We start from the raw sequence: 24,369 nt of genomic DNA, 5'->3' as shown, positions 1-24,369 counted from the left end.
CAGATGTCAGAGAGGTGGCTATCCCATCTACTCATGAAAATTCCTTTTGCACTAGAATTTTGGAATTTCTTTTCCCACTGGTAGTGGAAGAAAGATAAAGGACCCCATCAACTTTGGAAGTAGAGGTTAATGGAAATGTCTATTCAGATGGCAATAAATTATGTCAAATATCACACAAACACAACAACATATATAATAATCTATAACTTTTATATACAAGTAGACATAGAATTCAGTTCACTGTTCATCATTTGAAGTGTTTTTTATAAAACTTAGCAGATTTAAGAATATGAAATGCCATTAACGAAAACCTTTCACATTGTAGCATTTAAGAATTGACTTCACGGGTAAATACATTTTAATCCTCTTTAAGCAAATCATTTCACTTGCTAGATCATTTAAAAGCTCTGCTAAAAAGATTCTGCCTATTACCATAAAAACAGGATTTCAGAAATCCTTGTATCACTTTGCCCACTATGGTTACTCATGATTTAAATAACAGAAAACACAGGATACTGATACCATATTACAAAACCGTATCTGTTCAGAGTGGCCAGACGGAGCCCATTAGCCAAAATTCTTGCCTTGTTATCTTTTCTTTCTCCTTAAAAAAAGAATAGATAAGACAATTGTGATATAACAATTTTGTTAGAAAGGACGACTAATAAACAAAATTCAAGCCATGTTAAAAATACAAATCCAAGGGTTACCAAAATAAACAGAATGCAACAAATTCGCTCCCATTTAAGCTTGGCATGGAAAGACAATGAATAAAGCAGACCTAAGTGTAGAGTGATACTTCCAAAGGAACGTATTTTTGCAGATTCCCTACAGAAATCCCTAAAGTATAGCCAATTTATTATACCAAATTCCTCTCAACCAAATGCTTTACAATTTTTAAGTATTTTTTAGCAGAAATTAAAGAGAAATCATATTATCATTTTTTGGACCTTTCACTTTAGAATGCTCTTAGCTTGATCTGATAAATGAGTGGATTTCATTATCACAATAAATAAGTGTGGCAAAGATGGTGATCCCCAAGTTAAAGTAGAGGAAAGAGCCTCAAAGAGAGCTAAGGCCTCACTCAATGGTCAGGATCCATGACCAGGTTGGTTTAACTGATGCCCAGTCTTACCAGACAGTAACTCTGATTTCATGATCTTTTAGTCTCGAGCTTTCTCCTTTTAACCCTCACCTATCTGCCTCAATATCTGTTACCTAGAAGACAATAAAATCCTATTTTCACAGGACATTCATTTTCATCCAATAGTTTACAAAATATTACAAAAGAAATCAAACTCACCATAGGTTCTGTGCTGAAACTCTCACCAGAAATACATTCTCAACATCCTTAAAACCTAAATCTGTTGTCCAGGAGAACCCTTATGGTTATTAATACTAATTATATTTTAACAAGACACCAGGTATAATTAATTTGTCCATGAAAACAGTGTGCTGATCATAAGCAAACAAAACAGCCCAAACCTGGATATGTATATTTTGTGATAGCTTAGATATGCCATTTTTAAAAGAATGAAAAGAGAAAGTGCTCAAAGATTGCTGGATAAAATAGAAAGCAAATTAAATAGACAGAAACTGGAAAGTGGAAAAGCAAGTAGGGAAAAGATATGAAGGCTATAAATTAAGAAAATCACTATCAAATTATTTAGAGATAACTGTTATAATGGATTGGAAGGAAGTGTAGTTAAGAGTAGACTAGAATGAATGTTATTTATCTGAGCTTGCACCTCACCAACTCTCAGTAATTGGCTAGAACTTGAGAGCTTATGGCCTCCCACCCCATTCTCCCCACCTCGACACCCCATGCTGGAAATAGTGAGCACATCTGGAATCACAGCTGTCAAAGCTCTGCCGGGGGGCAACTAGTAGGACCCACTCTCCAACACCTCCCTCCAGGTTCTCATTAATTTCCTTTACTCCATTACAGGATTAGAGGTGGGGGGTAGGAATCTTTCTAATATCGCCACCCTAGTGCATTTACACACAGCATTTCTTTTTGGTAGATTTTACTAAGTTTTTTCACAGGCATGTTTTTTCCTCATATAATGACAAAAGCACGTATACAATTCTGAATCTTGCTTTTCTGTAACTTAGACTTATAAGACATGTTTAATTGACTAGATGGGTAGTCAATGTTAAAATCCACTAACTAGTTAAGTCATTTCTAATTATTTTCTATTTTAAGTAAATTTTAATCATTTACATAGGTCAGGACCAGTTTCCAAACTGCATGCAGTACCACAACAAACTCATACGGGCGCTGTGGGTTACTTAAAAGTTGAAATGCTCGCCATCCCTAGCAAGGGGAAATGGGTTGCAATGAGTGACTCAACTAATCAGGGTTTACCCCTGACCTGGGGGTAGGTTTATGTTGCTGAACAAACTCCACATTATTACAGAAGGAATGAAAGGGCATCGATGCTGGGTAGGAAATCAATATTACCTGCTATAGAAAAAGTACCATAATTGGGATCACTGTATCAAGTGAGTATAAACCTTTTAAGGTCCTTGACACTTATTACCAATTGACAATTCTATCAGCAGCATAATGAAGGTAAGAGTTTTGGTACACCCTAATTAGCAAAAGGCATTTTTAAAAATCTTTTTAGTTAAGTTAATAGATAAACATAGATACCTCACTCTATATTCATTTGCATTTCTCTGACTCCTGGTAAAAGTTAACAGCTGTATTTATCCTTTGGCTACTCAACTGCCTATGTCTAGTGTTCATTTATCTAATGATGTCCTAACCATCTCTTCTTTCCCCATTTATCTTACAGATACTAACCATTGGTTATGGATAAATAATCATCACCAACTTACATCTATTGAGAAAAGGTTCTCATTGGACAATATGAACACCTACATTCAAGAGGAAGGAAGAATTGAAGGAACTCTGGAAGACTAAGAAGAAAAAGTTGGAAAGTTGATGAAAAGAATTGTTAAAAGAATATATGTGGCTCCACAAAAGCCTAGGGAGAAGCTTCAGGAAGCAAGGAATGGTATGGTCAAAAATGCAACAGTCCAGTAAAACGATGACCCCAGTATCCTAAGCTTTAGCATATCTCAGAGTTAAGTTTTCACAAAGTCAACACAGCCATGTATTCAACAGTTACCTGCAAATAAATATGTGCCTGACAGAGTACTGAACATAAAGAAAGAGACACAATAGTTTAGGGGAACCTGGGATACGAGTACATCCACATGTATAATTTGAGGGGGCTGATGCAATGGAGTTAAACAGAACAACTGGTCAGAAAGAGCGAAAAAGATATCCTAAGGGGCTTGTTTCTCCTCTCAGACTAATTTAGTAAGTAACTCCTTTAAAAAATACTGTTCATAAAAGATGTGATTTGTAACTCCAAAGGACTAGTAATTGGGAACCTGAAAAGAAACATGCAAGGACAAACTGTCCACATTAAGAAAAAGAAGAAATCTAAAATGTGTGAGCCTGAAGAAGTTTCAGAAATAGTTGTTTCTGATTTCCAGTTAAATTCCAGCAGATGCAGCAGCTGCAAAGTATGTTGAGGTTCACCAAATTCCATGTCACAACCTATATACCACAGACTTCATTTCAGAATAACAGATGAATGCAGATTTTAGGCAGGCAGGGAAATTTCTTTAAAAGATGAAAGTCTTATTGGATCACATAGTTGATACATGATCCAATTTCCTTTTGGTGAACTGTAGCAAACTGCAGATGTTTCTTTACTCAAAATGTAACCCACTCTGGTTTTACTTACATTTCAAATGTAGACTGCTTTAAGTTACTTATACATGAATATTACCAATCTGAGCACTTTTAGTCATAAATATGCTAATACTAAAAAAATGAAGAAAAATATTTGAAAGATGGTATAAATTTATATATAAATGATAAATATATTTTGATTGTATTTATATTTTTAAGTGTAGTCATGTAGACATGGAAGGTTAAATAAAAATAAAATCAAGTTATTCATCATGAAAAGCACAGAGAATGTTTCCCCTTTAAATGTTTTTAATATTGAGGTTACTTCATTTTATCTGTTAAAAAAAATACACTGTGAAAAAAAATACACTGTGATTAGAATAGCAACCATTTACTGACTTCTACATGCCAGGTAATATGCTAGGTACGGCTTACAAGACCTGTGAAACCCTCATGAAAAAGTAGGTATTATTATTCTTATCCCCACTGTAAAAATGAGGAAACCCAAGTTTAAGAAAGAGAGTGACTTACTAGGGCCAATTAGTGTGTGTGTGTCTGTATGTGTGTGCACGCACACACGCACACACACACGGTATCTAGTGCAGTGCCTGAAGTGCAGTAGGTGATCTTGAAATGTTTCCTGATCTAGAGTCAATTAAGAATGAATATTCACGTGCACCTGGGTGGCTCAGTCATTAAGCGTCTGCCTTCGGCTCAGGTCATGATCCCAGGTTCCTGGGATCAAGTCCCACATCGGGCTCCCTGCCCAGCCAGGAGCCTGCCTCTGCCACTCCCCCTGCTTGTGCTCTCTCCCTCCCTCTCTCTCTCTGTCAAATAAATAAATAAATAAAATATTTTTTAAGAAAGAATGGATCTTCACATTCTCATATGAGATCCCTATATGTTGGCCGCTATAGTGGAGACATGCATGAGTTAACCGGCATTAACAGTGAAAGGCTCTCTGAGGAAATAAAAGGTACACATGGTACCTATTAAGTCTTAGCACCAAGCCGTAACAACATACACACACCATACAATATCAACAGCTTGCCCTCAGTAAATGCAAACCCAGAAGAGCTAGACCTCTGCTCTGTATTTCCAAGGCCTAGAACGGTATCTGATATACATCAAGTGCTAATAAATATGCTGAATGAGTATGTTAGTCAATGTTCCATTCTCTTTCTTCTTCACATCTCTCCTGGCCCATCACTCCTTGTTTTCTCCTCTCCACTTGTCTTGCCACTCTTTGCACATATGTAAAAATTGCTATTGCCCTATACTTACATTATGAGATTTTTAAATACTTATCCATGTATAACGAAAATTAAAAGAACATGGAAATGTTTCCTCCTTAAATATCCACCAAGTGATTCTGTTTTCTCCAACAAATATAAAGGCCATATCTGAATTCGTTTGGGGAAGTTATAACTTTGCTTTAAATACACATCTAGCTTTCAAACTGCTTTCTATCATAAAGAATGTAATGTAAATGCCTATAAACCTACTAAGTTTCTATTTATAAAGGTGAGTTCTGACACAGTATTATTATATGACCCAACAACTCCGTGCCTAGGGATATATCCAGGAGAATGAAAATATGTCTACATAAGACAGGCACATGAATGTTTATAGCATTATTCATAATAGCAATAATAATAATAATATGGAAATACCAAAATGGCCTTCAACTAATAAATGGGTAAACAGAATGTGTGGTATATCCATACAATTGAATATTTGGCAATAAAAAGGAATAAAATACCAATAAATACTAAAATATGGATGAACCTTGAAAACATGCTAAGTGAAAGAAGTCATTCACAAAAGGCCACAGATTGCATCATTCTATTTAAACAAAAAACGGTTCAGAACAGACAAATCGGGGCACCTGGGTGGCTCAGTTGTTAAGCGTCTGCCTTCAGTTCAGGTCATGATCCCAGGGCCCTGGGATCGAGCTCCGCATCAGGCTCCCTGCTCCGCGGGAAGCCTGCTTCTCCCTCTCCCACTCCCCCTGCTTGTGTTCCCTCTCTCACTGTGTCTCTTTTTGTCAAATAAATAAATAAAATCTTAAAAAAAAAAAAAGAACAGACAAATCTATAGAAACAGAAAGTCTATTAGTAAGAGTTGCCAGAAGCTAGAGAAGAGAGAAAATAGGGTATTGAATTTCTTTTGGGGCAAATGAAACTATTCTAAAATTAGATAGTGGTTCCAAAATATATAAAGAATTCACATAACTTAATAGCAAACAAACGATCTGATTAAAAAAATGGGTGGAGGACCTGACAGACATTTTTCCAAAGACATACAGATGGCCAACAGACACTGAAAAGGTGCTCAACATCACTCATCATCAGGGAAATGCAAATCAAAACCACAATGAGGTATCATCTCACACCTGTTAAAATGACTATCATCAAAAAGACAAGAGATAAGTGTAGGCAAGGATATGGAGAAAACAGAACCCTTTTTCACTGTAAATTAGTTCAACCATTATGGAAAACAGTATGGAGGTTCCTCAAAAAATTAAAAATAGAACTACCACATGATCCAGCAATCCCCTCTCTGGGTATATATTCAAAGAAAATAGAAACAGAATATTGAAGAGATACCTGTACTAGAATAGCGACTGCAGTATTATTCACAATAGCCAAGATAGGAAACAAGCTAAGGGTCTACCAAAAGATGAATGAGTAAAAAAGATGTAGTGCATATATACAATGGAATATTATTCAGCTATGAGAAAGAAGGAAATCCTGCCGTTTATAACAACATGGATGGACTGTGAGGGCATTATGCTAAGGAGAATAAGCCAGAAAGAGAAGGACAAACATTGTATGATATCACTTATACGTAGAATACAAAAAAAAAAAAAAAAAAAAGCAAAGTCAGAGAAAGATTAGTAGATTCTAGGGTATGGGAGTTAGGAGAAACAGAGGTTGATAAAGATACAAACTTTCAGCTATAAGATGAATTAGGCACAAGGATCTAACTTAAATCATACTGACTATAGTCAATAATACTGTATTATATAATTGAAATTTGCTAAGAGAGTCAAATTCAAATGTTCTCACTTAAAAAAGGATAAATATTTGAGGTGATGGATAGATGTGTTAATTAACTAGCTGGCAGGAATCCATTCACAATGTATACAGATATCAAATCACCATGATACACATTTTAAGTATCTCACAATTTTGTCAATTATACCTCAATAAGGCAGAAAAAAATGTTTTAATATAATTAGTGATGATGGTTACACAACTCAATAAGCACATAAAAAAACACTGAATTACACACTTTTAAAAGGATGAACTTTATGGCAATAAACTATACCTCAATAATGAATAATTATATATAATAAATATATATCTCAATAATGAATGTATTTTTTAAAAAGGCATTCCTACAGAATTAGAATCAACACTCTGAACTGGCACCTCAAAAATATATGCAGTACTTTGTTACAAACAGAAACAAATCATTTGTACAATTTCACTTTCTTAGCAACATCGCTTGTATTTGAGATACTAAATATTGTCACTGATGAATATCAATTCATTGAATAAACCTATTCTAATCAATCTCATTCTGGTAAATCTACATAATATGCAAAGGATTTTTCACTAAGATATCTGCCTTCATATATAAAGTTTCAGAATTGGTTCCAACATTAAGTGGGTAGTGACAACTTTTGAATTTATATATTTCCAAACATTAGTTTGACACAACTTCCTAAAAGTTAATATACTGATGAAAAATGTATCATGCATCCAGGTCCAGAATCCCAAAGATTTGGTAGCAACTCTTATGAAGCTAACTTTCTAGGGAGAAACACAGGCAAATAATCAAAATAAAAAGTGATGAATGTCATTTTTTTTTTTTACAAAATCATAAAATCTCAGATATGGAAACATCCTTAAGAAGATAGCTAAGCTTTCCACAGAAGCAATGGCTTACTCTCCCTGTGAGCCATATTCATGATAACAAGCAATGATACATGGTCTAGGGATCTTATATCAACATTAAATATAGTGTTTTATATATATATATATATATATATATATATATATATAGTGCATTTGTCCAGGTAAAGATTTTGCTTAGAAAGCCACCTCAGGGGGAGATGAACCATGAGAGACGATGGACTCTAAAAAACAAACTGAGGGTTCTAGAGGGGAGGGGGTGGGGGGATGGGTTACCCTGGTGATGGGTATTAAAGAGGGCACGTTCTGCATGGAGCACTGGGTGTTATACGCAAACAATGAGTCATGGAACACTACATCAAAAACTAATGATGTAATGTATGGTGATTAACATAACATAATAATAAAAAAAACTGAAAACTGAAAAAAAAAAGAAAAAAGAAAGCCACCTCAGATCCTTTTTTGAATAAAATGTGGCGATGGTTATTGTTTAAAACAATGGTCTAAATTCACTACCTAGTCTCAAAATTAGCAAGGAATGAGATAGATGAGAAGATTAGTATGTAATACCAAGTACCACATACTGTGCTCGACACTTTGTATGTTATCGTATCTAATCCTGAAAATATGCCTATGAAATAAATATTACTCCCATATTACAGACAAGGAAAACCACAAAAGAAGCCAAGTAACTTGCTCACAGCCACATAGCAAATAAGTGTCTGAAGTAGAACTGAAAAACATTGCTCAGATTCTAAAGCCCAGGCTCTCTACTACACCCAGATTGACTGTTGTTAGTGTTAAATCTTCAATGAACCTACTTTACGTTAAAATGTTCCGGGGCGCCTGGGTGGCTCAGTTGGTTAAGCGACTGCCTCCGGCTCAGGTCATGATCCTGGAGTCCTGGGATCGAGTCCCGCATCGGGCTCCCCGCTCAGCAGGGAGTCTGCTTCTCCCTCTGACCCTCCCCCCTCTCATGTGCTCTCTCTCTCCCTCTCTCTCATTGTCGCTCTCTCAAATAAATAAATAAATAAATAAAATCTTTTTAAAAAATAAATATATAAATAAAATGTTCCAATATTAAAGATTAAGCATTATTAGCACTGCACTTGTGTGAATGGTAATGCTAAACTAAACTCAAGAAAAACCCCTCTGCTTCTTTTAGACAGATTTAATGTTCAGATTATTTGCATAAAATAATTATGCAAATTAGCTTGAGTTAACATACGTTGTGACAGAAGTGCAAGAGCACAATCTCAGAAAAGAAAATAAGTAAGCCTAAAACATAATCTTAGGACTTAAAGTACGAAGAGTATCTTGTAACTGACACCCTGGTTTCTGCATCCTTGTTTCATGCTCTTTCATCCCCTCTCATCAGTGGATGTCATAAAACATCATACTCAGCCAGCTGTGAATATCCACAGAACTCTAATTTCCATCAAAGCCATCTGAGGAACCAAAGAAATAATGGGAAGAAAAGGACATGCACCCAACAGAGTTTAAACCTGGCAAACCTAGAGGCGGTCATTCTCACTCACTCGCTGCTATTCCTTGTTCAGGATTATGAAGAATCTGTATTCTCTTTCTTTAACCCCTGAAGCTGGCTTTTTCCAGCCCTGCTGCACTTTGCAAGCTGTCCCCAAAGTCTAGATTTCCTGTTCATTGCTCCCTACTTTCCCCCCAACTTCAGGGCAGAGCTCCCTTTAAGCTCATAGATCCCTTAAGAAACATCTTTTGTTGTTGTTGTGTTTTAAATGTTCTGTTTTGTCCTTGTGGTACCATCCAAATATCCTCTCCTGGCGATTCTGACACCAATTCAATAATACCACTTTTCTTTAATCAACTAGCTAACAGCCTCAATTCAATTTTCTCACTCGGCCAACTGAATCTTCCTCTTCAATTCTTAATGAAATGTTATTTTCTCCCCTAATTCCCTGCCCCCAAGACCCTCCAGCAATGCCTTACCGATATCATCATTTTCTTTTCTCACCAATAACCACTAAGATGATCTCACCTCAAACATATTTACATTTACAAAACATCTGTGCAGCATAAGAAACACCTTCCCTAGGTGCTATCTGCCTTCCATAAAGAAACCAATGTGAAAAAAAAAAACCTCTCTCATATGCAATTCAGCCTGTTTTATTTTGTGAAATTGCCCAGCTATCTATTTCATTCTGAGAAGTGCAAGTTGTGACTAACATTTAAATAACTTTTATAGACCACTGACCTGAGCCACCAGAAATAAAGCACCAGCAGATATGCCTATAAAGTCTCAACTTCTATACTGCCCATCCCTAAATGCCAACCTAATGCTTCCTTGGTTCCCAGATCATAGTAAATATTTATATAAAAGAAAAAGCTAAACCAAAACCATGCCACATCTTACAATCATTTCCCTCCAAACAGATTTAATTGGGGAGACAAACAAGCGAATGCATTAACATTCAATTAAAGCATTTCCACTTCTAAAATCTCATTCCTACAGAATATGGTAATGTTGACAAGAACATGTTAAATGCAGTCTTGGAAAAAAACTGAATTATTAGGATCACAATGATCCTGCCTAAAGCAAATGAAAATAATGTTACATTTTTATATTATGCACTATGCCTTTTTCCATGGCCCTCACAAAAATCCTACAAGAAATTGGGGCACCTGGGTGGCTCAGTTGGTTAAGAGTGACTCTTGATTTCAGCTCAGGTCATGATCTCAAGAGTTGTGAAGTCAAGCCCCATGTCAGGCTCCACACTAGGTGTAGAGGCTGCTTAAGATTTTCTCTCCCCCTCTCCCTCTGCCCCTCCCCCTCAAAGAAAATCCTATAAGAAATATAGAGCGAACATTATTTCCATTTTTGATGAAAAAAATACATTCTGAGACAAGTGGCTTGTACCGATGCCATCCATCAGTTAGTAGCAGCACCAGGACTAGAATAAAGTTCTAACACCTGTTGCTGTCCGCTGCCCCCTGGATTACCCAGTCCTAAAAATCAGTATGCCCAGGCCTGAGTAGTTACAATGAAGCCTGTGGGAAACAATATTAAAAAGCAAATTTGTGGGGCGCCTGCGTGGCTCAGTCGGTTAAGTGACTGCCTTCAGCTCAGGTCATGATCCTGGAGTCCCTGGATTGAGTCCCGCGTCGGGCTCCCTGCTCAGCAAGGAGCCTGCTTCTCCCTCTAACCCTCTCATGTACTCTCTCTCTCTCAAAATAAATAAATCTTAAAAAAAAAAAAAGCAAATTTGTAATCCTCATTCCATGGCTCACTCACTCTGACAAATATTCAAAAGCCTCCTCCAAATACTCTTCTTAGTAAACTGGTTGATGTTCAGCAATCACTGAGCATCCACAATGTGGTCAGAGCTGAAGAGAATACAGATATCCTTGGCACCTAGAAGTTTGTATTTGAAAGAATAAGTAAAATGTAATAGAGACACACAGGGTATACACCATGTGACTGCAGAGCCATGAACTGGAGTGACACACTGCAAGCCAATGAACATCATAGGTTGGCAACACCAGAAGCCAGAGGAGGCAAGGAAGAATCCTCCCCTAGAGCCTTCAGAGAGCATGGCCCTACTGACACCCTGAATTTGGACTTCTGGCCTCCAGACTATGAGAGAATGTCTGTTTTTTTAAGTTAAGAAAAAAATGTTATTTAATAAGTGCAGGCAGAAAAAATCTAATTTAGGATATCTGGGAGCACAAAATTACAGGATTATCCAAATTTCCTAATCTGGGTCGAAAGAAAAACTGGAGTTTAAAAACTAGAGAAGAAAAGAGGATGAGTTAGGAAGGATTCAGATGTTCCTTTTTGAGATGACCAGGTGGATGAGGCTATAACTAGAGAACTGAGAATCCAAAGAGAACAAGGTGGAGAACAAGGAAGAACTTGGTTTTGACACACTGAGTCTGAGATGCCTGAAGCACATCTATGTGGTAATACGCTGGTAACAATGAGATCCAGAGCTCAGGAAAATGAGGTTAGGGCTGGAGCCTGGGAAGACATGTTATCACACAAGGAAAGCAAACAGTAAAAGGGCTAAGAAGGAATCTTTGTGTACCATCAACATTTAAGAGGACAGAGGAAATAAACTGAAAAAGGAAGAGGAATTCAGCAACATCACATACTAAGAAAAAAGGTGCAATGGTGGAGCTGGGATCCAGAGGAAGTAATAATTAATAATGTTAGAAAGGGTCACCTAAGGAAAACCAGGACTGGCAAGCAGTCAACACAAGCCTTTAAAAGTCCTTCCTATTAGCTCCTATGTTGACGACATTTTTTCACGAGTATGAAGCTTTCCCACATCTTCCCCAAATAGTGTGCCCCTAAAACAGCCACCCCCTATTATCTCTTATGTTGACAGTTTTTAATGGGAATCATCTCCCTCAAATTTTCCACAACCAGCTTTTACAACAGTTGGAAGGCTCATCTCTCATTCTTTTGATTCTCTAGTGTCGCACAGTAACTTTTTCATAGAAGATACACAAAGCTTGACACAAGTTCCAAAACCGTAATATTTAAATTCTTTTCTCAACCAATTTTAATTTGTTTCTCCCTGTTTACCTCTTTCACAACCACCACCAACCCCCCACAACCCCCCATTTTGGGGCCACATCTTCCATTCAAACATTGTGAGGAATAAAGAAATTAAACAAAAGAAGAAAAAATTCTCACCAAAGCAAAGGAAAATCAGTTTACATAGCTTCCATTTGGAAAGGGATAATACACATACTGAATACTCATTTCTATTAGCAGCTTATCACTCTCCTCCACACATAAACACATACCAGTTTTCTAAATTAAATCACTACTTCTACTGTGTACTAAAGAGAAAACTGAAGCTGGGTCTTTCATCTGGATAAGCTCCAATGTATGTTTACACATGAGGGAATACTATTTGGCATCCCTTTCATAAACTATCAGGCCGTATGGCTTTTTAGATTTGCGTAAGGAAATATAGAAATTCCACTACCGAGAAATATGTCTGACTTCCAAATGAAAGGGGGCATAGTGTGTCTACCCACTTTTTCCCAGAGTAAAGCCAAGGTTCAGGGAGAATATTACTAATGTAGCAAGGTTATATATGCAGCATTTTTTCCAATTTTTTTTCGTATCATCTGACATTGAGAACCAATTCAGGATGCTTCCCTAACCTTCATAAAACACAAAGCATTCCCCATCATACCTGATATTCACCCAAATCAGATAAACCAACAACATACAAAATGTCATGTTTGGGCATTCTTAAAATGCCATTAGGAATGGAGACTTTTATCACAGAATCTAAAAACTGGAACTGAAAAGTCTCTCATAATTAATATAAAATAATCTACAAAGGTTTCATTAGTCTTATTTTTAGTCTTTTCCCACCAGGTTCCATGCAAGAATTACAATTAAAAGAATTACTCTCAAATTAAAAATCTTAGAAAATTAGTAGTTATTTTTCTTCTTTTATGCATGCATACCTCCACAAGAAAGGAAAAAGGTTGAAAAAACTGGCAGATAATCAGCTACTGTAAGTTACCTTACTATTCCACAATTCACTTTTTTTGAAGCAAATCATAGTCCTCACAGAGTGATGTACATGTGTGTTTTGCCAGAACACTTTCTTCAGTGTTATAACTAGATTCTTGGTAATAAAGTCAGAATACTGCAGATATGAACTATGATGTATTCTGATTAAACAAACATCTCAGTTAGATGTAATCTTATAGAGAAGGACCCACATTACCAGAAATATTCAGGCCAAAGTTTAAGTTCACCTAACCAAAGACAAGTCTATTAATATAATTACATTTGTAATGACTGTCCTGTTATCATCCTGCCCCTTTTTCCTTTGCTTTCAAGGGCCATTAAGATTAAAAAAATATTATGTAAATTTCTAAACATATACAAAACCCAGCCATTACAACTCAGACTAAGGCAAATGCAAAAGATGAAGCACAGATAGATTCCATGCGCTAGTCAGCCAGGTGCTTAGCAAATGGTTTTAATTTTCAGAATGAAAGTCAGCAAGAAGCAGGTAGCAAGTCCTTGGTTGCCGAGGCCAGATCCATTGGGAATATAAGGATTATTAGATGCTGGGCAGAGGTTCAGCAGGCTGGAAGAAAAAGGAAGGCTGGTAGAGCTGCCAGCGGAAACTGGTGGGTGGCAGGTGGAGCTACGAAGGGCAGGCACCCCCCCTGGAAGCTGAAATGAGCGGAAATTACAATCTAGGCAGCAGGGATGGCTTGGGCCAGAAGACGTGGCAGTCACAAATCTGGCAAGAAACCGTTTTCATGAAAAAGATTCAAGACAAAATAAACCCCCTTTCCTTCACCCTTTTTTATCTGTCCGTAATAAGCATTTCATTGTTGCATATTTACTAAATGTCGCTTAATGGTATGAATTTTCTGAACTAATATTTGTCTTTATAAATCTAAGTAAAGATTTGCCATTCTCTAGGTACACATTACTTAAATAGAAAGGCACTCACACCAAAGTAATACTGAACCTTAGCTGTATTATTTTTTTTCTTTATAGTTTGAGTAATGCTTACATATCATCAACACAATGAACATTGTACTCTAAGTTAATAATTCAAAGGACGTTTGCTAAAGCAGCTTTCCAGTGACTTAAACTTTAGTAGTTACCTGAGTTTCCTTTTCACTCTCAAAGCACCTTGATTATAACTGTCAAAGATAGCAGCGTAAAAGGTGGTTATTGCTAACCCATTCTCCCACTAACTCGTTCCCTGCCCTCTAACAGGACAGCTCCCAATTACTACCTGCTGAAAAAGGAAATCCAAGGGAAATAAGGACAATGTAAAAGGGTACTCATTAAGCTCACGTTAAGAATCAAAAGAGAAGTAAATGGAAATACTCAGCCAGCCCAAATTACTTCCACTTTGATAAGTGCCAAGGCTGCCATCTCAATTAACACAAGTGTAACTGCTTTTACTTGCAACATCTCTGAAGCAGAACCTTAAAGCACCACATTCCTAATCTACCAGTTCCTAAAATTAATTACAGTGCATTTGAAAGATACAGTTACTTCTGCTCATTTAACTCTAACTCTAATGACTTAAGAACCAAATGAATGGTTGAAGTAATTATACATCCATACCTTTGATTAGACTGCCCAGCTACACAGGAAAACAGCCTTAGTGGAATAAGCAGCAGTGAAGTAGCTCTTGCAGGGTAACAAGACTCTGCAATGAGTTCCATTTAAACTAAATAAAACCTAGGTGCAAATTTAAATACAAAAAAAAATGGCCTAAAACAATAGCAATTTTCACTAAAAGCTGAAGGATGACCAAATAAATAGCACAATAACTACAGAAAGTCTCACACTTCTTAAAATTGTCTTATTCCTTGTATTTAACTCCTTCCCTGTGTCAGCAAAAACTCCAGTAGTAAAGTGGGCCCAGAACATACACACAAAATAAGAGACTGGCTTAAAGTGAAAAAACAAGTGAAACCAGGCTAAGGTGAGTTTGAGAAACACAGCAAATGGAAGGCAGGGATCCCTCACCCTTTCAATGTAGCCTTTGCATCTCAGCTTTTCTTTTACTATAATCCCCAGATCACAAGTGTACCACAGTACTCAGTACTTCAAAGGTCTGGGAACACTGAGGGCAGCAGAAACAAGTAATTATGTGCTTCCCTCTTGCTAATGTGCTAAATTCTTAATTAACTGCATAGTCTACATCTAAACTTAGCAACCAACCTCTACCACTCAAATAGGCACCCTTCTTATTTGTGTCATGGATCACCAGTGCCAGGAACTACTGCCTTGGGAACAGAGGTAATATGACCAAGAAATAAATAGTTTGTGATAGAGAGAAGGCCATCATCTGGGCAAGCAGTTTTGAAGAACTATAGTTCCAACTGGGAAAAGCAAAGAGAAATGAATCATCCAGCACACAAGATATTATCAACAGTCTTTATATGAGAGGAAATTTCCTTTCCTTTCAGTAAAATCATCATCATCCATTAGATTAACTATATGTAGTTTTTATTGGTTTCACAGTGTTATTTGTATTTAATTGGTTTCACAGTATTATTTGTATTTAATTAATAAGTTGATTTGCTTTTAAAATTATAGGACTAAGCACAAAAATTTGTTTCATGCTTATATATATTTAACTACCATAATAAATAACTTAATCTATATTAGAGTCCACTAACTTTTTTTTTCCCTCTAGAAGCCTAGACACACGTTTGAGAAACATTATCCTAAATGCAGAAAAGACAGCTGGCCAATTCCACCTTAAGGCAATGAGAGGAAGCACTAGTAGTAAGAAAGAAGTTTGTTTTCTTAAATTGTTTGTTTTGTTTCTTAGATTCCACGAGTGACATCATAGGATAGTTGTCTTTCTCTGATTTCACTTTGCTTATATTCTCTAGCTCCATCCATGTTGTTGCAAATAGCAAGATTTCATTTTTATGGCTAAATAATATTCCATTGTATATATATACCACATTCCCCCCCCAAAAAAATAAGAGAGAGAGAAAGACAAAGCAAGAACCAGACTCTGAACTATAGAGAACAAACTGATGGCTACCAGAGGGAAGGTGGGTGGGGAAATGGGTGAAATAGGTGATGGGGATAAAAGAGGGCACTTACCACAACAGGCACGGAGTAATGTATAGATTTGTTGAATCACTATATTGTACACCTGAAACTAACACTGTACATTAACTATACTGAAATTAAATTAAAAACTTAATGGGAAGGAAGGGAGGGAGGGAGGGAAGGAAGGAGAGAGGGAGGGAAGGAAGGAGAGAGGGAGGGAAGGAAGGAAGGCCCCAAGATGCCAAAAGGCAGAGTAGAAGAAAAAAATGTTGATATGCTCTCCCCACCCAATAATTCAATTAAATGACTACAATTCTATTTGTCTATTCCTTTTTGCTCTTTGCTGTTTTGGGGAGGAGGAAAAGTCTATTCCTTTTTTTTAAAAAAGATTTTATTTATTTATTAGAGAGAGACCACGAGCGGGCATATGGGCAGAGGGATAGGGAGAAGCAGACTCCCCAATAAGTAGGGAGCCAGACACATGGGGCTTGATCCCAGGACCCCGATCATGACCTGAGCAGAAGGCAGACACTTACCCAACCACTGAGCCACCCAGGCGCACCAGGGAAGTCTATTTTTGCAAGGACAAAGCTCTATTTAAATATTCAAAAGTATAAAGAATTAAGAAAAGAGAAAGTAAAGGAAGAATTACATGAGAAAGCCATTTTGAGGTGTTTCTTTGAATATGATCTATAAAAGAAGAAAATCAAAAAGCAAAAACTGTATGATTTCACAACTCAAATTTTAAGACACGTTAAAGGAACAAAGTTCATAGAAAAACATTTGATGAAAAAGGGAGAGGATTTTCAGAGTCCATCGTCTCTCATGGTTCGTCTCCCCCTCCGATTTCCCCCCCTTCATTCTTCCCCTCCTGCTATCTTCTTTTTTCTTAACATATATTGCATTATTTGTTTCAGAGGTACAATCTGTGATTCAACAGTCTTGTACAATTCACAGCACTCACCATAGCACATACCCTCCCCAATGTCTATCACCCAGCCACCCCATCCCTCCCACCCCACCCCCACTCCAGCAACCCTCAGTCTGTTTCCTGAGATTAAGAATTCCTCATATCAGTGAGGTCATATGATATATATCTTTCTCTGACTGACTTATTTCACTCAGCAAAACACCCTCCAGTTCCATCCACGTCATTGTAAATGGCAAGATCTCATTCCTTTTGTTTGTTTGTTTTTAAAGATTTTATTTATTTATTTGAGAGAGAGAGAATGAGAGAGAGAGCACATGAGAGGGGGGAGGGTCAGAGGGAGAAGCAGACTCCCTGCTGAGCAGGGAGCCCGATGCGGGACTCAATCCCAGGACTCCAGGATCATGACCTGAGCTGAAGGCAGTCCCTTAACCAACTGAGCCGCCCAGGAGCCCAGATCTCGTTCCTTTTGATGGCTGCATAATATTCCATTATATATATATACCACACCTTCTTTATCCATTCATCTGTTGATGGACATCTTGGCTCTTTCCACAGTTTGGCTATTGTGGACACTGCTGCTATAAACATCGGGGTGCACGTACCCCTTCGAATCCCTCCATTTGTATCTTTGTGGTAAATACCCAGTAGTGCAATTGCTGGATTTTATGGTAGCTCTCTTTTCAACTTTTTGAGGAACCTCCATACTGTTTTCCAGAGCGGCTGCACCAGCTTGCATTCCCACCAACAGTGTAGGAGGGTTCCCCTTTCTCCACATCCCTGCCAACATCTCTTGTTTCCTGACATGTTAATTTTAGCCATTCTGACTGGTGTGAGGTAGTATCTCATGGAGGTTTTGATTTGGATTTCCCTGATGCTGAGTGATGTTGAGCACTTTTTCATGTGTCTGTTGGCCATTTGGATGTCTTCTTTGGAAAAATGTCTGTTCATGTCTTCTGCCCATTTCTTGATTGGATTATTTGTTCTTTGGGTGTTGAGTTTGATAAGTTCTTTACAGATTTTGGATACTAGCCCTTTATCTGATATGTCATTTGCAAATGTCATATCTTCTCCCATTCTGTCAATGGACTCTGAGAAACAAACTGAGGGTTCTAGAGGGGAGGAGCGTGGGGAGATGGGTTAGCCTGGTGATGGGTATTAAAGAGGGCACATTCTGCATGGAGCACTGGGTGTTACGCACAAACAATGAATCATGGAACACTACATCACAAACTAATGATGTAATGTACGGTGATTAACATAACAATAAAAAATTTAAAGGAAAAAAATAATAATAAATTTTAAAAAAAATAAAGGGGGAGAGAGGAGACCAGTGGGGGGAAAAAAGGGAAAGGATTTTGAGTCACAGCATGAACTAAAACCTGATTCTCCAGTATCAAATATTCTCAAATATTGCTCACCAAAGGTCTATACAGCATGTAACAAAATGAACAAATAATCCTAGTGGTAAGATTTTTATAGATATTCCCTCATTTTATAGGAAAAGTAGGACCTAGAGAGGTTAAGTTATTTGCCAATTACCACACAGCATTTGCCAGCACCAGGATTTAAATTCAGGTCTATGTCAATCCACTTAATGAGCTGTCATACCTTTTCTCAGATTGGATGTGCAATCATTCATTTTAAAAATGTTAAGGATCTTACTTATATCATTTAAAATTGAAATCATCTAGTCAGGGTTTTCCTTTATAAGGACCCTTCCAAATACTCAAAACTGCCTGTAAATTTACCAGCAAAAATGGGTTTATTTGGGAATAACAGAGAATTGCAATCCTGGACAAGCAAGCTACCACAAAACCACAGCTAAGTCCAAAAAACAAGGAGCAATGTTATTTTATGGAGAAGGAAGAGGAAGTTAAGAGTGGCTGTTTTGAATAAAAGTCCACTGGAGAAAAGCAAGAGTTCAAACTGATGATGGTTTCTCCTTAAATGAGCTGCAGGGTAGTTGATTTCTTGTAGGAAATGCAATGTACATCTGCCCTGTTGGGGCCTGTAATTGATGATTCTCTCCTATTGAGATTCTTCTATTAGGGGTCTGTAACTGACAAAACTTCCTGTAATTAACATTGAGTGGTACCTACCAGCCTCTCCCAACATGCACAGCCTGCCATGAGTGTGGTTTCCCTTTTATTAATTCTCACAATACCTATGTCCTGAAGTAAAAATCAAAGAGCATTTGTGACTCCTACTGAAACAGCTATGCATGTATCAGCCAAGAGTGCATGCCAAAATTCTCACCAGAAAAGCTATGAACTAGGATGGAAATAATATAATATGCTTAGAAGTGCATGATAATTGTTCTTTCAGGAAGGCTATATTAAGAAACCATTAATTATTAATAACAGCAAAGTGCAAAAAATAAAGCTGAACTGGATAATGGATACACTTACTGAAACAGTAGGTACAGAGAATGGAAAGGCATAAAATTAGGGAAGATAAAGGCTTCCTCTGGCAGAAGAACAACAAGGGACAGAACTGGGGAAAGGAGGGCTTCTTGGTGATTCTGGGATAGAACCAAAAGCAGGCTTCAAAGTCCTTTAGGCACACTCTTATCCTAGCTGAGCAACTTCGGAGGGCTAAGTCCACTAAGTGGGGACTAGCCGCTTGCAGCCTAGCATCCTCCCCAAGGGACAGAAGGTGGTGTGGTGGGAAAAAAGCAGGGCCATCACATGACTTAAGGAGTTCCTCTACTCCAAATCTTTATTTGGCAACCGATGCTGGGAATTCTTTCAATAAGGAATAATACGTTTTCCTTCCATAATGAGATAAACAATAACCAAGCATTAAAATAATGCACTCTCATCACAAACCGAAGAATCCTAGAAAGACAGCAGGTTGTATATTTAAGTGCGTAAGACCAAATTAATGAGACGGATTCTGTATGTTCAAGGAACTTACACTCTCAATATTTCTTCACTTTACATATGGAAGAACAAACTTATCAGGATGGGAATCACCCGATTTTTGCAAGACTAGATTCAAAAATCGTAATAAAGTACATAACCTCACTAGTAAAATAATACGCATTTTCAGGGCTTTTATCACAGCTATGGAAGTGTTTTCCAAATTTGAAACACTAAAATTGATCTCCCAAGAGCGGAGTGAGGAGAAAATGTCACTTTGTAGACCAGCTGACAGTTTCACAAGGGGCAGCTGGGCATTTAGCACTGAGATGGGGAAACTCTTGGGAGAGGCTAAAATGCAAAGAGGCCAGTCCTGAGACCTCAACCAGAAACTGCAAACGGGAAGGAAGGAGAGTTCACATTTGTGTATGCACAGGATGAAAAGAACTGCAGATAAATTATTTTTTCACAAATCAGTAAATACTGTTATCAGCACTAACCTCAAATTCAGAAATTAAGTGAATGTAGGCATAAATCATATTTTATCCTAGTTTAAAGTAGCACAAGTAATAAATAAATGTTTTAGCATTGGGGATGGTTAAAAAAGGATTTGGGAGCACACTAATTCTAAGACATGTTTGATAAGCTCCATCCTTACCATTAATACATGCTTCAAAATACAGATCAGATGCTAATGTCTCAGTTTCAGGCACATACATCCCCATTATGTTGTCACTGACCTTCCAACTGATACACTCGATGATGGTTCTACTACATGTGCCCTGGGGATTTCTAGATGTTCCAAGGCTCTCCATGCAATGAAAATACCTCACTCACCCAGCCATTAGAGGCCAGAGAGTCCAAGGCTTCATTTCAGTAGCTAAAACCTTCAGAAGCCTCCAATAAGATGCAAATACGTCCTGGGAAAAGTAACAAATTAAACCTTATCAGTTAAATCACTCCCATTTTCTTTTCTTTTCTTTTTTTAAGATTTTATTTACTTATTTGTCGGAGAGCGAGAATGAGTGGGGGTGGGGGAAGAGCAGAGGGAGAAGCTGGCTCCCTGCTGAGCAAGGAGCCCCATGCGGGACTAGAACTCTGGACCCTGGGATCATGACCTGAGCCGAAGGTAGATCACTCCGTTTCTTAAAGACAAATTCGAGTCTCTTTTACTAAGACTCTCTAGGTCTTAGTACTTGAACGTGAAGATCCAGCCGACTCAGGAGGGACTAAGGAAAATCTGCTCGGGAAAGGAAGTGGTAAAAATCCCTAAGGATAGTTTACTTAAATAATCATCAAAAATTCTGGTTGGTCTTTAACCACTGAACGTTCAATACCGGTGACTCGACCAACATCAGATTTACAATACAAACCAAAAATTAAGACACACAAAAAAACTTGTAAAGAGGTTAAATCCACTGGTGCCATGCTGTCTTCGATCATCTCGATCATCCTACTAAATGGCAAAATTGCAAAGGTACATTTTTTAAAAAGGCAATTCAGTGATCTACTGTGCCCGGTAAAGAGTCACTGATACACATAAGAAATTAATTATTTTGAGTATCGCTAAACAAACTAGCTTCATTTTATCCTTAAGCCAAACTCTTGAAACCCACCTTAAGGACCTTTTTAAAAAAGTGTTCAAACTAGGCACAATAATATTACAAACAAACCAACAAAAAAGGACCAATAGTCTCCAACATTTTTCAGGAGCGTTATAAAAAAAGATGACTTTGAACAACTTTCTTCAGGATCTACTCTTCGCTACAGTGGGTAACTTTCCCTTCTCTGTAGACATTAAAGTATGTAAGTAAACACCTAAGCACAAACTTTGTTGGCCACCAGCAGGGGAGCTCTTCAGCTTTTGTCCCAAACCCATTCAAACAAAAGAAGCCCCGAGTCCTCCATCCCACCCCTGAGACCCGCACCCCGCGGGAAGTCGCCACATCCCTGCGCCCTCTCCTCCCGCCCCTGCCAGCTCCACTTACTCCTCAGCGCCCCAATTAGCAGAGAGCCGTCCTTAATGAGCTCTTTGATGAACTTGTTGGTTCGCTCCAGTTCAATCTCGTGACACTGCAGGCGCTCCCTAAAATCCGGGCTGTCCAAGTAGGAATCGCTGAACTCCAGAGTAGGCAGCCCCATGGCACAGACGCTACCAGCAGCCACCCGGGGCACGTCCCGGCCGGCGGTGAGGGCGGGAACAGCCGGCGACCGCGGCCGGCGCTGAGGACGCGCGATCGCGGGGAACCAGCCAAGACGATAGAGGACTGAGCAAAGGAAATGGGCCCCGAGCGCCGCGCTGCCAGCACAGGGCTCCCGCGGCGCGCGGACGCCTCTGGACTCAGTCTTCTTCTCCTGCGGCGAGGAGTGTGCAGACTCTGGCGGTGGGCCGAGGCGCGAGTCCGCTCAGGTCGTTGTCATCAGGGCGCATCGTCGCTGCCAGCACCGAGGCGGTGGAGGCTCCGGGCCGCCGCCGGAGCAGGAAAGTTATCTCACGGCGCGCAGACACTTCCGGCACCTCCACTCTCCTCCACTCTTTGACAGTCGTTTGTGCTTTGAGCCACTCTGGCCGGGCCAGGGAAGCCCTCCCTCTAGGCGGACGCAGGCTCAGAGAGCTTGCAAATCGGGCCTGGGCTGGGAGACCCTCCTCCCGCCGTCACACTCCCACCCGACGCCACCCCGCCCCTTCTCCCAGTCACCCTCCCACCGCCACCCACCCGCCGGCACTAGGCTCCCGGGCTGCGCGAGGCTGCGGCGCAGTAGCGCTCGTGCCTTCGCCTGGGGCGTCAACTCTGTCTCCTCCCCAGCACCTGGATCTGACTAGCCCTTGGCGACACTTTGGGGTCCTCCACGCCCCAAAAGGATCTCAGACTCCCAACGTACCTTCCCTACCCCTCCTCCTCGCCACCCACTCCCTAAAAATTGTCAGGGAGAGAAACCAACATTAATTTTCCTTAAGTTTGAGAAATCATTTTGAAGCCTTATTGGAAGATGCTACTTTCTAGCGTTAGTTTAGATTTTATTTCATGTCCCCACGGAATGCATGTAAATTCCAGGTTGAAAAGTTTTCCTGCCTCTTTCCCACCGCTCAATTCCTTGATCCAAGAAAGTCAGAGTTTTTATACTGCAAATGAAAAGCGTCCATGGGCCTTGGGATGTTTGTTGTTTTTCCAAGTTGCTGTGGAAATGGGAAGATTTCAAGTCATCCCCATCCCCCTAACTACGCACCTGGGACTTAGGTGTTCCTACTTCTAGAAAACTACCTAGATGACAATACTGTATATTTTATTGGCACTTGGATGGAATTATCCCACAAGCATGAGGATTATCAGAGTGTTGAAATTGGCTGGCGTTCCAAATGAATAGTTAATTCCTACCAAGAGTCAGTTACCCCTTCCCTGATAAACGATCACCTAATAAATTTCTGTTCTCTCCAAACCTTGACAGCAAAAGAAGGTGCTGCCTTACATCTAGTCCTGGCATCATCTATAGTATTTCTGAGAACTCAGTTATTTTTCTTAAGGATCTGCTTTTAATTTCTGTGTTTTCATTGCTTTGTCCATGTGAGCCATCTGTTAAAAAAAACTCTTCCACAGATCATGGGAAAAATTCCATTAATGTGCTTTACATTTTTCCCAATTAAGTCTCAGAGACTGTCAAGACTTTTAGTTTCAAAAATTTTTTTAAAGAAGTACACATGAACATTAAAAATAGTACATAAACCTTGAACTAAGATAAGATGATGTAAACAATATATTTGATGGCTTTGATTTAAATTCTTCTAAGCCAAGGAAATTGGACTTAAAAACCTTCCATCCATATTTGTATCATTATACCTCTAAATACTGCAGAATCTCTAATCATTAGAGTATTTTAACTCCAGTGTCTAACCTATATGTCTGTCAGTTAAATGCTTCTCATTTGGGTAGGTGGGGTTGGATGGGGGACAATAATGCTATTTTTCAGTCAAGGGAATGACCCAAGCTACAGTGGGGCTGTTTTTCACCTGAGGTGATTTTATATCTATTCATCACACAGCCTGAAAGACAAAAAAACAAGTCAGGCCAAACAAATAGTTTCCTTTCAACTTTTGCCATATTGCTACTCCAAGCAACTAAATCCAATGCCAACTGCTGAGATATGAAATAGGATAAAATATAACAATCTTTTCCTGTTTTTCATTAAATAAAAATCCCATGATTAATTCTTTAAAAATGTATCAACAATCTTTGATAAGTAGCATTTAATATGTTGGATGTCAATTTTCTTTTTTTTTTAAGTCTTTGTGTCAGGACAGGATTATTCTAGACTCTTAAGATATGGGTTATCATTTACCCTTTCAAGTGTGTAATTGCATGTTTTATGCCTACTGTCTACATTATTAG

The 24,369-nt window shown here is 38.6% G+C and overlaps 1 protein-coding gene across 1 annotated transcript in view; it reads right to left on the bottom strand.

The window, feature by feature from the left end:
- ARHGAP42 (Rho GTPase activating protein 42) overlaps positions 1 to 22,126 on the bottom strand; it is a 302,672-nt gene extending 280,546 nt beyond the window's left edge. Inside the window, exon 1 of the mRNA XM_028119626.2 lies at positions 21,973 to 22,126. Within this exon, the coding sequence (XP_027975427.1) occupies positions 21,973 to 22,126 (154 nt within the window). The remainder of the gene's footprint in view (positions 1 to 21,972) is intronic.
- Positions 22,127 to 24,369: the final 2,243 nt, after the last annotated feature.

Source organism: Eumetopias jubatus, unplaced genomic scaffold (assembly GCF_037043125.1).
Source record: "Eumetopias jubatus isolate StellerSeaLion01/CBP00866 unplaced genomic scaffold, mEumJub1_p1.0 scaffold_13, whole genome shotgun sequence".
NCBI classification, from domain to species: domain Eukaryota; kingdom Metazoa; phylum Chordata; class Mammalia; order Carnivora; family Otariidae; genus Eumetopias; species Eumetopias jubatus.
The sequence above is the reverse complement of the archived record's forward strand: the minus strand, read 5'-3'. Positions and strand labels throughout refer to the sequence as shown.